The sequence below is a fragment of the Diuraphis noxia genome, unplaced genomic scaffold, assembly GCF_037042655.1.
Source record: "Diuraphis noxia isolate RWA-SAM2 unplaced genomic scaffold, SU_Dnox_SAM2 contig0004, whole genome shotgun sequence".
Taxonomy (NCBI): domain Eukaryota; kingdom Metazoa; phylum Arthropoda; class Insecta; order Hemiptera; family Aphididae; genus Diuraphis; species Diuraphis noxia.
The window spans coordinates 28,890,388-28,906,269 of NW_028301714.1; the positions used below are offsets into that span (position 1 = coordinate 28,890,388).

At 26.4% G+C, this 15,882-nt stretch overlaps 1 protein-coding gene across 4 annotated transcripts in view; it reads right to left on the reverse strand.

The window, feature by feature from the left end:
* The window catches only part of LOC107173168 (uncharacterized), a 186,136-nt gene that overhangs the window by 141,817 nt on the left and 28,437 nt on the right, over nucleotides 1–15,882 (reverse strand). For all 4 annotated transcript variants that reach the window (XM_089227488.1, XM_089227487.1, XM_089227485.1 and 1 more), the window contains exon 2: nucleotides 11,165–11,194. In XM_089227488.1, the coding sequence (XP_089083614.1) occupies nucleotides 11,165–11,194 (30 nt within the window). The remainder of the gene's footprint in view (nucleotides 1–11,164; nucleotides 11,195–15,882) is intronic.

The following is a 15,882-nucleotide window of genomic DNA, read 5'->3' on the forward strand; positions in this document are numbered from 1 at the left end:
TACACGCGGCGGCAATGGACGAGAACAACGCGTCCATTATACGCAGGACTAGCACCTCCGCTGCGGATGAGCGTCGAACAAAGCTGTCCCGGCTTTTAACGCAGGCGCCTTCGGTCCGGCAACGGTTCTATACAGTTGAGATGATAATGTCAACAATAATAATAATGATAATGATAAGACGAAGACGAAAAAGAAGAACAAATGAGGTGGTTTAGAGATCTGTTCACATGTCACGGGTTGCGGCTAGACAAATTATTACTTTCCGAGGCGATTTTTTTGGCATTTGGAAAAAATAACGTTTTAATATGGAATGAAACGTTATTATATTACTAGGTACCTATAACATTTAATTTTTTTAAGAACTAAAATTGTTTTTTTCATCATTTGTAGGGTTCTTTGGTTTTATATTTTTAAATATTCTAGGTAAATAAATAAGCTCCTCATTCGAGAAGAAATAAAAAATGATAACCATTATTATGGGGTGAGTGCCTCTGCCACGGATGAGCGCTAAACAAAAGATGACGATCAGTCTATATCCGTCACGTAGCTAGTCTGATTTTGTGAGTCAAATTTTGAGATTTGAAAAAAAAATGTTTTAATATTATGGATTTTCATGAAGTGCATAAAACTTCCTTTTTTTAAAAAATGTTCAATTGTTTATTTTTATTACCATATACTCGAAGATATGGGTCGTAAAGTTTTTATATTTTTAATTACCCCAATCGAATAAAAAAGTTCCTACTTTGAGCAAAAATCAATATGCGTATACAATTTTAAGTACCTAAAAAAATATTATTTATTATGGAGCTGCTGTAGTATAAGGTATAACGATAAAATGGACAGTTGTAAACTACAAAAAAACTGTTTTGAAAAAAAAAATTATAATGACTACGTTAAGTCCACCGGTTTTACTTTCATACCTGTGATCGGCACATCGATTCCACTCAGCCAAGCATATCCTCGCCACAGGTAAATTGATAAAATATAAATAATGCTTTTAATTTGATTCCTCTATCTGTACACTGCATACTCGTTTTAATTAGTTCTAGTAGTTTATTTATTCTAATATATTTGTACGTTAAACAATTTTTTCCGAAATTAATTACTGCGTGGCCACCTTCTACATAATGTTTCCTCGTAAATTGTTATAATTGGAACTTAAAAGTATTTAAGATATATAGATATAATATGATATATTTAAAATTTAAATAAATGTCATTAACATCGATTGGTAGCAAAGGTAGTGTGTGACCAAATGAAACGTCATCGTCACATTGAATATTTACAAAGGGACTACAGCCACCTCATCAATATATTTGATTACTTTACAAAAGTAAATAAAATTGAGATAAGATAGCAATAATTAGCCATGTGGAACATTTAATTTCTGAAATAGATCTTGATATAGTACTACATGATACGCATATTTAATAATATTATAATATTTTGTAAAACATCTCTTCTTTTATTTTTATTTTTTTAAATAATAATAATAAATTAAATTTATTAATCCTCCAAAAAATTCTAAGTACAAATATATACATACATTTTAATTTGTTTAATATATTACGTATTTAGCATCGAATAGTGTATTAGCATTTACCAAACTAATTAATATAATAATACTTTAATAAGTTATATTAACGTATGACGTTTACCATAATTATTGTAAATATAGACATCAGTGAGTATGTTGTACATGCTATTTACTAACAATGTCATTGTGTATTTTTTCAACAAAAGGCTTGATAAAATTGTATTGTTTTTGAAATTTTTGGTAAATTTTATAAGACCAACTATATCATTTATTTTTTGTCGAAAAAATATTTCCCTTCAAAATTAGATATCTAAATCCAGAGCGAAGTCGCTGCAGATTTTAAGCGGTATTTGTGCTGGTTGTATAATCCTTTAAGATTTTAGTCTGTAGTTCATAGTATAATAGGATCAATATAATAGTGGTCTTCTGTGATTGGGCTCTGGGACACATTTTCAGAAAACAAACAATTCGACATATGATGATGGAGTATGAATGCTGGTTTTTGATAACGCATTTTATTATTTCTCTAGGTAAATGTTGTTTACCAAAACATGCTAAAATTTCCATTATGATCTGATGGTTGCTTATAAATGGAAGATTGTTAATTTGGATACCTGCCAACGGTATTTTTGTACCTAATAGAGTGTGTGACCTACTTATATTTTCGAGACCTTTTTGTTTATGTTTTATGTATATTATAAAATAACTTCAATGATAATATATTTAGTTATTATTTTTAACTTATTTTTTATACAGTTTTGAAAATAATTGAAAAAAATAATGTTCCCAATTTCCGTGTATTATCGAGATTCCACAACATTTATAGAAAAATCAAAAAATATATTTGGTGGGGTAAATAATTGATTTGATATGACGATATATTATTATCTCATATTATATACCTATGATAAAATAAAAAATAACATTTCTGATAGCTATACTATCTACCATTAATAAATATAATATAATGTACTGCAGAACAACAATATTATTGTGGAAATAAAAAAAAAAAGTATACTGTATACTTAGATTATAATATTATATTAACAATAATTGATCCAAAGTCGAAATTTTTTTAGAGAATAAATCATCTTCAATAAAGTTATAATGTTTCAAAAAATCAAAAACTTTTAAAAGCACAGAACCCTTAAAAATTCAAACACGTTAATGATATTTTTATCAAACAGTCCAAATCAAATAACGTATTCGACACATTATCCTTCTCCCATAGTGAATCCATTTATTCCGTCATGTGCGTACTCGTGGCATTTCAACCATTTGAGACTTACGTCTTACGTACAATGATCATATAATTTATTATATTTATCTACAGTAGATAATCTATTTCATATAATTTATAGACGAATCTAATCTACTTTATTCACAAATATCCCCAGCAATATTTTTTAATAATATGACTTACAAGTTACGGGAATCGTTTATGTATAGGTAATACTTATATTATGTTCAACGTCGTGTGTTACTACCTTTATATTGTTGTTCCTTTATTTGTTCTATTTTATTTGGTTTTGCATTTCCTTTAAAGATTTTACAATTTTTTGCATCTGCTTTTGACGCTTATAATATAAAGTTTTGTACCGTATATATAAATAATGTATATACGTTCACGAAATATATACTCCTTTGAAACATAATTCCGATAATATTTCGCAGTATTAGTGTAATCTTCTTAAAGTGTATATATATTGATTTAAACAAAAATCATATTATGCATTATTTATTGTTGTTTTTTAATATATTTATCTGCAATTGGCATTTTATTATGGTTATTTATTTTTGAAGTGTTTTTTTTTTTTTTTTTTTTTTTTTTTATGTAACCAACCAATTTAAATATAATGCATCTATTGACTATTCACAATTTTTTTTTTTATTGCGTTGTGTGTTGAGTTTATGTACATATTGTACATATAGATTTTTTTTTAAACACTTGATAAATGTGTTATATTATTTTATTATCAAATCAATATCAATAAGACTTTAAATAGCTAATACCAACACTGAACGTTGATTTTTTAAATTGTGCATTTATAATTGTTCATTTCTATATCAGGTAGTACGATTTAGTTTCTAAGTTTCTTGTAAATGCTTGTAAACAATTATAAAAATGTTCTTATATTTATAAGTTCGAATTATTATTACATTTTAGCTAGTAGGTATGAACTTTTATTAACACAGATTTTATTATAATAAACTAATATTTCGGTATAATAATTATTATACTACACTTCAGATGGCATCTTGATAATATTTCATCACTACAAACGTACCCAGTTAACAAGTTTTTTTTATGGTATTCATGTACCATTTATTAAAAATAATATAAAATTGTACAACCAGATAAAGTTTCTAACTCTATTAAAAATACAATAGTTAATTCGGCAGCGCTTAACTCCCACTATTATATTTTCAGCACAATATTATACAGTGGAATAAGAAAAAAAGGAAGAGTGATTCAAGCTGTCTGTTAATAGGTTTAAAGTTACATTTTGAATACTATACAATAATAATTATTTATTTTTTATTAATTAGATATTTTTTAAATATCCACATTTTATCGAATAGTTTAAATCATAATTTGGAATATAATAGGTACCACTATATTTTTAACTTAAGTTACACGTGTATTACAGTGTAAGCTGTAAAATAGAATTAATTAAATATGAATTAAATGTAATTTTTTCTTATTCCTACAATCTTTGTAAATATATTATATCATCATAATATATTCTTAATTTATATTAATTTTATTGGAACTTTATAGTAAAAGACAAAAATAATAATATAAGTACGTCCTATATCTCAGGGATGGGCAACTGGCGGCCCGCGGGCCGCATGCGGCCCGCGTACCTTTTTTATCTGGCCCGCGCTACAGAAATAGAAGTGGATTTTACTAAATTGTCTATTGAAAAACCTCATCCTCAAGTATCACATTAAATAATAATTGTAAATATAAATAAATAAAAATAAAAAATAAAATTTTAATTTTTTTTTGATTTCTCCTGCGGCCCGCTAGATTTTAAAGTATTTAAAAGTGGCCCGCTAGTTACTTTGAGTTGCCCATCCCTGCTATATCTGATATAAGTGTTCGGTACCGACTCTAGCAGTGACAATAGTTATTTGGTCATGGGTCTCCGCCATTAGAGGACAGAATCTTCTAAAAAAGAACCTCACTCCCTTCTCCCGTTCCGTGCAGAACCAGGTCCCACCACCAGAACAAAGGTCTATCGCCTCGGGTCACTAGTACGTTACATATCTTAGTAGTATTCAGTCGTCATTTGTCGAGTCTGTCGTCGTGCTACCTAAATACAATTTTACCGATCCATTGTTGTTGTCGCAGTATTTGTATACGTAATATATTTACGCATCGCATTGCCGCACAATAAAATCGCTATTAAATTGGAGTTAGTTGTCGTCGGTGGCATGTGGTTTTTATTTCGTGGGTGCAACGAGTGTTAAAAAACGTGCACGTAAGGAGTGACCAGCGATTCAATAGTGATCGTGCGTGGGTGCAATCCAATCGGTTATCAAAAGGACGTCGGACATTCGGGCAGCAATCAACGTGTGGGTCGCGGGACCTGAACGAGGCGAGCAGACGTCGGGGTGATCTTCGATATACATTTATATGAAGTCATATGGGCGATCGAGTGGTCGACAATGATCGGTAACGCAGTATCATAATGCTTGATACGTGGTTTTAATCTATATTCCATATTATCCCATTGTTATTTGTATAGATACTTGGTTTTGACATTATATCAATATTGTTGTGGCCTTTGTGGGGTTTATTGTATCATTATAGTCACGGTCTTATTATTTTATTATTATTATTTTTGAATGATAAGTGATTGGTCCAATATTCATACTATATAGTAGGTGGGCGCCTACACCCCTATGTGAATATGTGATTAATATTATTATTTATAATCTATTTGTATTAAATTCATGTTATTGTTATGTCGTGTGAGGAAATATTATAACACAGTCTATTTAATTTATATTATCTGGCCAAATTTGTTGATTTATTATTATTAGTGTTAGCAACCTATTAGTCTATACATATTACTCAAATTAAACACAAGACAGTCAAAAATAAGAATAAACAGCCGAAAACTGATGTAATAATTATTATGATCATGTAGCTAGTTTGCCTATCCAACACGCCGTGTTATCCTTATTGTACTTAATAGAAACTCATTTAAATGTACTTAATATTCGATTTAAAAAAAAGTATATACAACTATAGCAAAAGTTTAGTAAGTACTAAACTCACTGTTGAAAAAAAATTGACATAAGCGCTTTTAATGTTAATTCTAAGTAATTTTCTTGGTCGTAGTGGGTGTCAGGATAAGTCTTATGGGCCGTGAATCGACTGAAATCCAGTCAAACTTAACACATAGACGATGTTTATTTGAACAATATAGCAGAATCGTGTCAAATGCGAGAATGCGGTGCTTTGCGTACATATCTGTTTTATATTCATTCTAAAAATATGTCATATACAATTATTATATGAAGTATATACTGTACATAATTATATCCAGTTGTGTTCAAAATACAAAATTTTGATTTCCAGTTTCTCATCTGTGGTTTATTTCAGTAACATACATTAATTCCTAGTGATAATCATTAATTAGTCTGAATTTTAGAGACTAAACAATATTACAGTAAATTAATATAATATTATACTCTGATTTGGTATTTATTGAAATTATATATTTTGTAAGGAAATATTTTTCTCTGGAGTAGGTATTGTGAAATGGTTGAGTAGATTATTGCTAACACGATATATTTTATATTCCTAATAAAATAAAATTCTACTCGAGCTTTATTGAAAATATCTCTGTACATTTAACCCCATATTTTTTTTGTCCACAATGCACGAAAATAAAATTAATATTTATGTTATGCTTCAGCTATATACAAATAGTAAATTAGCTAAAAAAAATTTATGAAAAATTCGATGTGATGATTATTGTAATAAAAAGTCATAATGCATAATATTATGTACTAAATGAATTTCTTTTCATACCTATATTAAAATTAATATTTTTAAGTGCTTTTATTTACATTTAACAGAAAATTAAACAACAATGTAAATTTTTTTGCATATTGCTTGTGTTGAAAATCGTATAAATTCATTATTATGGATATTAACTATATTTTAAATCTATTAAAATTATGTTGTATTAATAGTTTTATAAATATAATTTTAGTTATTAGATGTAAAAATACATATTGCTGAATTCAAGGACCATGATATATATTTTAACTAATTTTAAGATTTAACTACCTAATCTTAAATAAATTTGATATTTAAAAGTTGTATACGTAGATGTGCTAAAATTGTTTCATATTATCAATTCAAGATAATACATTTTTTTTTAATTTTGTCAAACCCAGATTTTTGGAGAAATGAGATGATTTTAAAAAATGCACTCCCTTTAATTGTTTGTTTAAACAAGTATGTTTACTTTTAAGTATCAATATTTAAAAAAATGTGATTAAGTGCAAATATCATAATGTGATATTTTTAATTTTTTAATCTATATTATTAAATTACTGTGGACGTTTTTTTTTTTCAAACAGTTTTAATTTCAATATATTTCGTTCCAAATGTTACATTTAGATAATACATTAAACATAACATAATTTTGTATTAATGCAAAAAACAAACAAAACTTGAGGAATTCTCTTGCAATTTTTTTAAATCTACGGAAATACATTAACATTAAAATTGAAAAATAATGGTTTTAAAACGTTTTATAAATATTATTGCACATATCTTTAACTTAATATCCAATTCGAGGTATCATACTTGTACCTTATTGATAGTTTTAAGTCTAATTAAATTCAACTTTAGATCAGATTCAATAGATTAATTAAGTTATTCACCCGCGTGAATATGTCATTAACTAAATAACTAATTCCACAACTAATCGACTTAAAACCTGCACGGCTGATCGGCACGGGTGCATATACACATTTCTATCACGTAGTTGAACTAAAGGTCTGAGATTCAGTCTCATAATTTAATGAAAGTGTTATGTATATACATTGTACAATACGCTATCGGTGAGCACTATATGTTATCAGTGATGATTACTTGTATATATATTTATAACATAATTATTTGTTCCACCGTCGTGCGTTAATATCAATAAATCAGTCGTACTTTGTCAATGCGTGTGATATGTGTCCCCATCAGTCATAAGTGAAATACGTAACATTTGGCGACGAAAAAATGGAGTGAAAAAATGTATTTATTTATTTTTGTTTTGTGAACAAAAATTGTAATGTTTAATTTTATATCTCAACACATATTGGGTTCGGGATCATTTAATACCTATTTATACCGTTTAAACGCTCAGTTGGTCATTCTAAAAGTTAAAGATGCGGGCAAAAAATCTTATTTGATCGCATACATTGGATCGGAAGCATAATACAGTCAGTTAAAAGATGTTTGTTTGCCAGATGATTCATAATCAAAATCATACGAAGAATCGGTGTTCAAATTGAAAGAAATATATTCACCACGTCATCTTGTAGCGAATGAAAGATTTATATTTAACCAACGTACATAGAGCCAGGGTGAGTTAACTCGGAAGTATATAACGGCATTAAAAAAATTAGCAAGTTTATGTGTATTCGGTTCGTTTATCAAGGGTCTTGTCCTTGCGCGCGACCACCTAAATTATAAAATTGTTTTTTTCAATAAACGATGGTGACTGGGGGGTGAAAGGACTGAAGTCAGTGCCAGCCCCAGCCCTTGGTACCTAATGTAAAAAAAAGTTATATAGGTTATATCAATATAACTATCACAGTTTCTGCAAAATGCGACAATCTTATATGAAAATGACAATTAAATTATTCCTGACCAAATATTTTTTGGAGATTCAATAATGTAATAGATAATATTTATCAGAACAAAAATATAAACAAATTAAATCTAAAATCAATCTCAAAAGCTTAAATATATTGTGATTTTTTGTGTCAAATAACACAGGTTATATTATGTTAGAGTAAATCAAGTAGTTTTCACATAATATAGTTTTTATAATATTATCATAACTATAATATATGTATACGTAATTAAATATTGGATTTTTTTATTAAGTTTGGAAATATTGTGCACAATCCCTTATTACTCTCTTTCTTTCTTTATTTATTTTAATCTCTAGTCTTTGAATTAAGTTTTATTTGAAAAAATATTAAAATTATGTTAACGATTTTTTTTAATAAAGTCATGGTACAGTCCGTTTTGGTAACTTTATCCACCAACAAACTTAGTATTTTTGCGTTACTAAATGACTGAATTCGACTCATGTTATATATCGTATAAAAGCACTTATCGTTTAAGAAAAAACTGTGAACTACGATTGATAAGATGCAGAGGACTTATGTATTGAAAAGTTATATAACGTTCATTCCATAAAGAAAATAAATACGGTTCACCAATATTATCGATGTAATTTTCAAAATCCATTTTCTATTCAGGGAGATTGTTTCATAGATAAGCGTTAAGGTGTGAAATGAAGTGCCTATAATATGAAATATTAACATTCAATTGGCTAGTAAAAAAATCATTAAAAATAATAATATAATACTTATAAGCGTTGGCTTATAAGACTTTGTTAATTAATTTATTAGACTTAATAATTTTTAATATTGTATGTGCCTGCTTTTAGACTAAAATCAGATTCATAACTTGCGAAATCTAATTATCGTTGTCGTTTACACAAATATGACATTTTGAAAGTGTTTTAGACGTTTCTCATTTTATACATTTAAGTTAGGTATAACACTCAACAGACTGATAAGTTTACAATACTTGTCATAATGACGTACAGATGTCGACAAATAATTACAGCTATAAATGAACTAAAAAAATATTAAAAGCGCATTCTCATTTCATACTTGTATCAAATATTCATGTACACAGCTACACCCATTACTTTTATGATTTTATTTATTAATATTCTAGAAAATCTATATCTGATTTAAATACATAAGGATGAATATCAACCTTAATAATATTGAATTTACGTCGAGTTTTAACTATTCGTTGGAGTATTAATTTTGATGTGTTAACATAAAAAAAATATGTCAAGTATTGAGAAGTGGAAAATCATAATATTAATCTTTGTAATTGTGATTGTACTATATGTTTCAACTGAAAGAAAACGGAAATACAGAATAACCAGGACAAAATGTATTATTTTACTAACGAAAAAAAGCATGAAATAAGAAGTGAAGTGAAAAGATATTAATGAATATAACATCATTACAATGTGATAAGAATAATAGAAGAATAATAGTTAGGTAATATACTAATAAATATAATATTGTATAATAACAGGAATTTATAAGAGACTTAAAGTTTTGTTTTTCGAGTTTTTAATTTTACATAATATCTTGCATAAATTTTCACTCATTTTATAAAATTAATTATTTCAGAATCAATCATAATCAAATATCATTCAAAATGTTTAATATAAAAATAATAATTTACCGGAAACCAACGATGATTAATTTGATTGCATAACCATAAATATTTCTGTCAATGTATTTTAGGGTCTTCTAAAATAGTTCAACTTTACACATTACACTAGGCCACACTAAAAATCATTTAGAAATTACAACACAATACTGAACATACGTTGTGGTATTATAATTAATTCATAAAAAATTACACCACCGCCTTTTAAGTAGCACTTAAATTACAATACAAACTACTGTTCATTCACACGCGAATTTTCATTATTTGTTGGCATTCATAACGCACAAAGACCTATTTTATGCACTCGATAATGGACCGAATGCTTTTTTATTATTATTATTATTATTATAGAACAATGTAGATTCTAATATAACTTCAAAAATCGATCCAGTATTATTTATATTATTATGGCTTTGTTGTTTCTACCCACTGATGACTGTGCGTGATTGTATTTTGTGTGTTAGTGCCGTTGAATGCTTTCCATATATATATAAAAGATTCTTATATTATATATATATATATATAAATATAAATGACTCATCGTTATACACACGGTAATATATACAATAAACATGTGTATAACAAGTTCAATGTAACAAAAATATGATTTCTTCCGAACGGTGTTGAATATCAAATTATAGTTTTGTTTCGTTTATAATATACACTTTATATAGTGAAACAATAATTAATGTGGTTTTGGTAAATTTCCCAGCACAGTTATATACTGATGTTTGAAGGACCTAGTAAATAGATTCTAGTTAACCACTATAATAGGTTATAATTATAATATTAAAATAACGAATGATTATATATCACTATATCAGTATTATTATGAAATAGAATGACTTAAATACTTGTTGCTTTATTGTTTGTAATACACGTTTGATGACTAAATAAGGGCTAGAGAAATATTACTATTTGTAATCCTTCACATTCGTCACTGATAATACAAAAATTTAAATGATCGTAATGGTATCGTGATCAGTTAATTCAATAGCTGCAGTTTAATCTTCATTTCCGATAAAACATATAATATATTATAAAAATGAATATGACAGACTAAAAATTAACAAAAATTTTATATTATGTTAAATAATAAAAATACATACCCTCGACGAGACAAAAACAGGCGTCGTCATCTGAAATCAAAAATAAATAAATCATTAATATTATAAAATGATTCAGCTTACATTAAATGTACGTCATAAAAAATAAAGAAATTGAGTTAGAGAAATAAAAACCAAAAATTATGCAGAGTAATGCGCAGAAAATAGATTGAAGTTAACAGTCCGATTAAGAAGACGCTTAACACATATTTGCTGTCTCCGTCTTACAATTGAGTAGGTAACATAACAAATTTACGCCGCTTAGCATATCATGTTTAATTCCGTTAGTTTAAAAATTAGAGCAAATTGACCTATAAAAAAATTTGATGGTAAGGAAATTATCTGTGTTTTTATGTGGGTTTTTTTAAATAACTTAATTTTTGAGTGAGTAATGATCATTTTTAATTTACACTTATTATATAACTTGCTAGAATATTGAACTATCGAAAAAAATCCACATATAAACACAGAATGTCTGATAATGTTCTTAATATAAAGTTTCATAATAGATCGATTCATTCTAATTTATAAACTAACGGAGCTAAACGTGATTTTCTGAGCGTAAATTTACTATGTTATGCACTTGTAAGATGGAGACAACAAATGGTTGTGTAGCATCCTCTTAAGTCAATGAATAAAAAAATTATGCGAACTATGTACTTATATGAATTTAAAAAAGATCAACTTTGGAGATCAATATTGCATTTCTAAAACAAGTGATTTCTACGACATCATTCTTTCGCTTCAAATTAATTATTTTTAAAATACAATTTATTTTACCTCAGATTAAAAAAACTGTGATACGTTGATTATACTTAATATATTGTGTGTTTGAATTTAACTACAAGACGGTAAATAATAAAATGAAATCATTTGATTTATGATTATATTAAAACGTAGATAAAAAAATTACTTTTTTACGTTCATTTGTTATACTAATAATAGTAAGTTAAGCGAATTAATGATTTTTACCATGGTTGAGATAATTATATAGGTACGTTAACTGTTATCAGCAAAAGCTAAACATAATAAAAATAAAATATACATTCGAAGGGACATAATATTGTGTGTATACTTATACCAATATATATATAATATATTATTATAATATACACAATTAACATTTATAATGTATGTACGTCTTATATTATATTATATTATATTATAATATACATAAATATTTATTGAGTCTTATGTATTGCCAATAAATAGCATGTTTTTTTCAGAAGCACACTAAGTAAGTTATTGATTTTACAATGATGTCATATTTTTTTCAAGTATCTAGGACTATTTAAGGGAGTAAAATACCTCAATAAGTTTTATTTAGTACCATTGCTTTATATGGGGTGTTAAACATTGATTGCACTTTACAAACAAGTCATTTTTAGAATTCTCCAATAGTTTTCTAGAAAGCTGTTAAAATATGAAAGCAATGTAAGAAAAAGCGGGTAAATCGTGGATGTCGCTCTGCTGTACAGTAGGTTACTGTAATGGATGGGATTAAATTTGAATGCAATGATAGGTATCATTGTATACGAAAAACGGTTCTGAACGGAGATGATTTGTCAGTTTAGGATATATTATATTTAAATATTGTCATATATTCTATTTTGAAACAAATATTTTATTTTTCAATTAAGACGCATTTTGCATAAGGCATGGTTAATCAATTAGTATAGTTATCATGTAGTTATCATAATTTATAATACCTTATATTATCATATATATACGAATACCTGGTTTGAGGATAAACCGTTATCATTACGCGATTTCATAAAAATTTAAAACTCAAACGCTCAAAACATTTTTCCTATAATGACGCTTCAAATTTTCTCTATAGCTATTTGAAGCAAAACTTATAGAAAACTTGGTGTTAAATTTTATAACCTTAGATATAAATACAAACAATATTATGAATTTTGAACTACAAAATAATTTGCAAATATTCATGGTTTTGACGAATTTTTGTCAATATTTGAAATTCAAATGCTAATTTAATTTGAATTTCCGGTGGACATTTTTTTTTGTGATAAAGATTGACGAATTTGTAAGGAATCTTGTATTAAATTTTCAAATCTTAGATTTAAAAAGAAAATTTTTTATGAATTTCTAGCTTATAATAATTTGCGAATTTTCGTGATTTTTACGTATGTTGTCAAAATTAAAATTTGAATGCATGTAAAAAAAAAAATGTGGCTATATATTTCTTTTATTTTTAAACTGCTATTGCAAAACTATATTATGAGCCTTGTATTAAATTCTCAAATCTTAGAATTAACAAGAAAAACTTTTATGAATTTCAATCTAAGATAATTTGAAAATTTCCGTAATTTTTAAGTATTAAGTCAATATTTGAACTTCAAATGCTAATAAAAAAAAATCGTGCCTATGTATTTTTATAATTTTTAAATCACTAGCTATAAGAATAACTTATGAGGAACTTTGTATTAAATTTTCAAGTATTTTGATAGGGCTATAAAAATTTTATCGACACTTCAAAAAAAATTTTCAGACAAATTGAAAATTTCAGTCGTCTATAAATATCTCAAAAAATATCAAAATATTTTGAAAATTAAATCATGTAAAGAAAATTCCAATCTTAATAACTGATAAAATTTTCAAGTATCTACGACTTATACTTTTTGAATAATAACAAATATTTTAAAATCGTTTCAGGGTAAATCGTTATCGTTACGCTATTTCGTAAAAATTTAAATTCAAACGCACTTAAAATTTTTCCTTTAATAATGCTTCGAGTTTTCTCTATAGCTACTAGAAGGAAAACTTATGGAAAACTTAGTGTTGTATTTTTAATACTTAGTTGTAAAAGCAAAAAATTTTATGATTTTTCAATTTCAAAATTACTTGCAAATTTTCGCGTTTTCGTAAAATTTTGAACTATAAACGCTTATTATAAAAAATTGTGACTTACGATTTTTAATTTTTTTTAGCTACAATAAGAACAAATCATAAGGAACCTTGTATTAAATTTTCAAGTTTTTTTGGTCGTCCAACATTTTTTTACCGACACTTAAAAAAAATTCTCAAAAAAATCGAAAATTTCAGTGGTCTATAAATAACTCAAAAAAACTGTATATAGATAACACTAACATAAACATTTGGTGATAATTTCAAGTATTTGCAGTGATTAGTTTTTGAATTACAACCATATAAAAAAATCGATTTGGTCAAAAACTGGTTTTGAGTAAAAATTCCCGTTTTTCTGTCGTTTTTTTTTTGTTTTTCTCTATTTTTTTGAAAACTGTTGGAAAATGTTTACTTTTGACCTTTATAATGCACCAAGGATCTTCAATTTTACATCGGAAACCACCCCCAAAGTTTGAAATCGAAGCATTATGTCGACTAGTTATGCTGTACACAGATACACAAAAAAAAACACACGTCATTGTAAAATCAATACATTCATCACTTCGTTCAGAATCTAAAACATCAGTTCTCATAGTCTTGAAATTTTTTGGTAGCAACATTGATCTCCAGTTACAATAACAACGGGTTATATTGCTTTAAAATGAAAAGATATCCAGCTTTTATATTACACTTAACGCTTAACACTTATTCGTCGCAATTTTTATATGTCGCACAATTATAGCTGTCATCAGAATTGTTACCTCCAACATATGTTTTTAGCCTATATTATGAGTCCACTCATATTTTTTATAAAGTGAATTTCATAGTTTTTCGTTGACAATTTTATTTAATGAGTTATTTGATTCATACATTTTAATTTATATCATTTCAACTTTGACTGTACAAAAATGAATATGAATTTAAATGAAAAAAAAAAACTTGCATTTATTAGTCTTAATACTATAAATTTAAGCGCTTTCAATGATTTTGAACATAAACATAATATAGTAAGTGTATAGATCCATTATTATAAGTTGAAATCATAGCAATTATAATAGCACATACACCTCATTTACAACTTAATTAAAGTAAACATAGAGTACTTAAAAATATAAATTTAAAAATGATTTCTTAGTTATTCAGGTTTGATAATAAATCCGTATTTATTACAAAAAAGTATTACATTTTGATTATAAGAAGTTACAGCAGTAGTATTACATATCAGCTAATAAAATCTGAATTGAATACTATTTGATTATTCAATAAGAAAATCACTGTTTTATTACACAGTTTTATTTATTTATTCGTATACAGTATATGGATTGAACCCTATCCTGTTTTCTTAATAATATCAACAAAAAAGTTTAACCTCGATTTTTAAGTAATATGGGCTAACATTTTTTTATAATAAAATCCAAATAAAATACCTACTTTATTATATTAGGTATCTAACATTTCTTTTATTTAAATTAAAGTTACAATATCGTTGCAAAACATGCTTATGCTAGGATATATGGCATTAACTCAATGCAAAAACATATTTGTTTTTAATATTATTTGCTTTGTAGTCCTTATCATAGCATTATATTTGTGTTCAATGTTTTTGATACTATATGTAATATTACTTTAGTAAACATTTTATGTATTAGTTGGTACATAATAGTCATATTAAAATATGACTCAATTATCTACAATGTGCAATAATAATGTCAAAATAGTATTGAGTATTAAAATAAGTAATATATATAAGCTAAAGTAAATTATTAAATTGTTCAAAACTAAGTGCATACTTTTAGCAATAAATAATGTAAGAAATCACAAAATTTAAATAGTATATGGAGAATAAATAATGA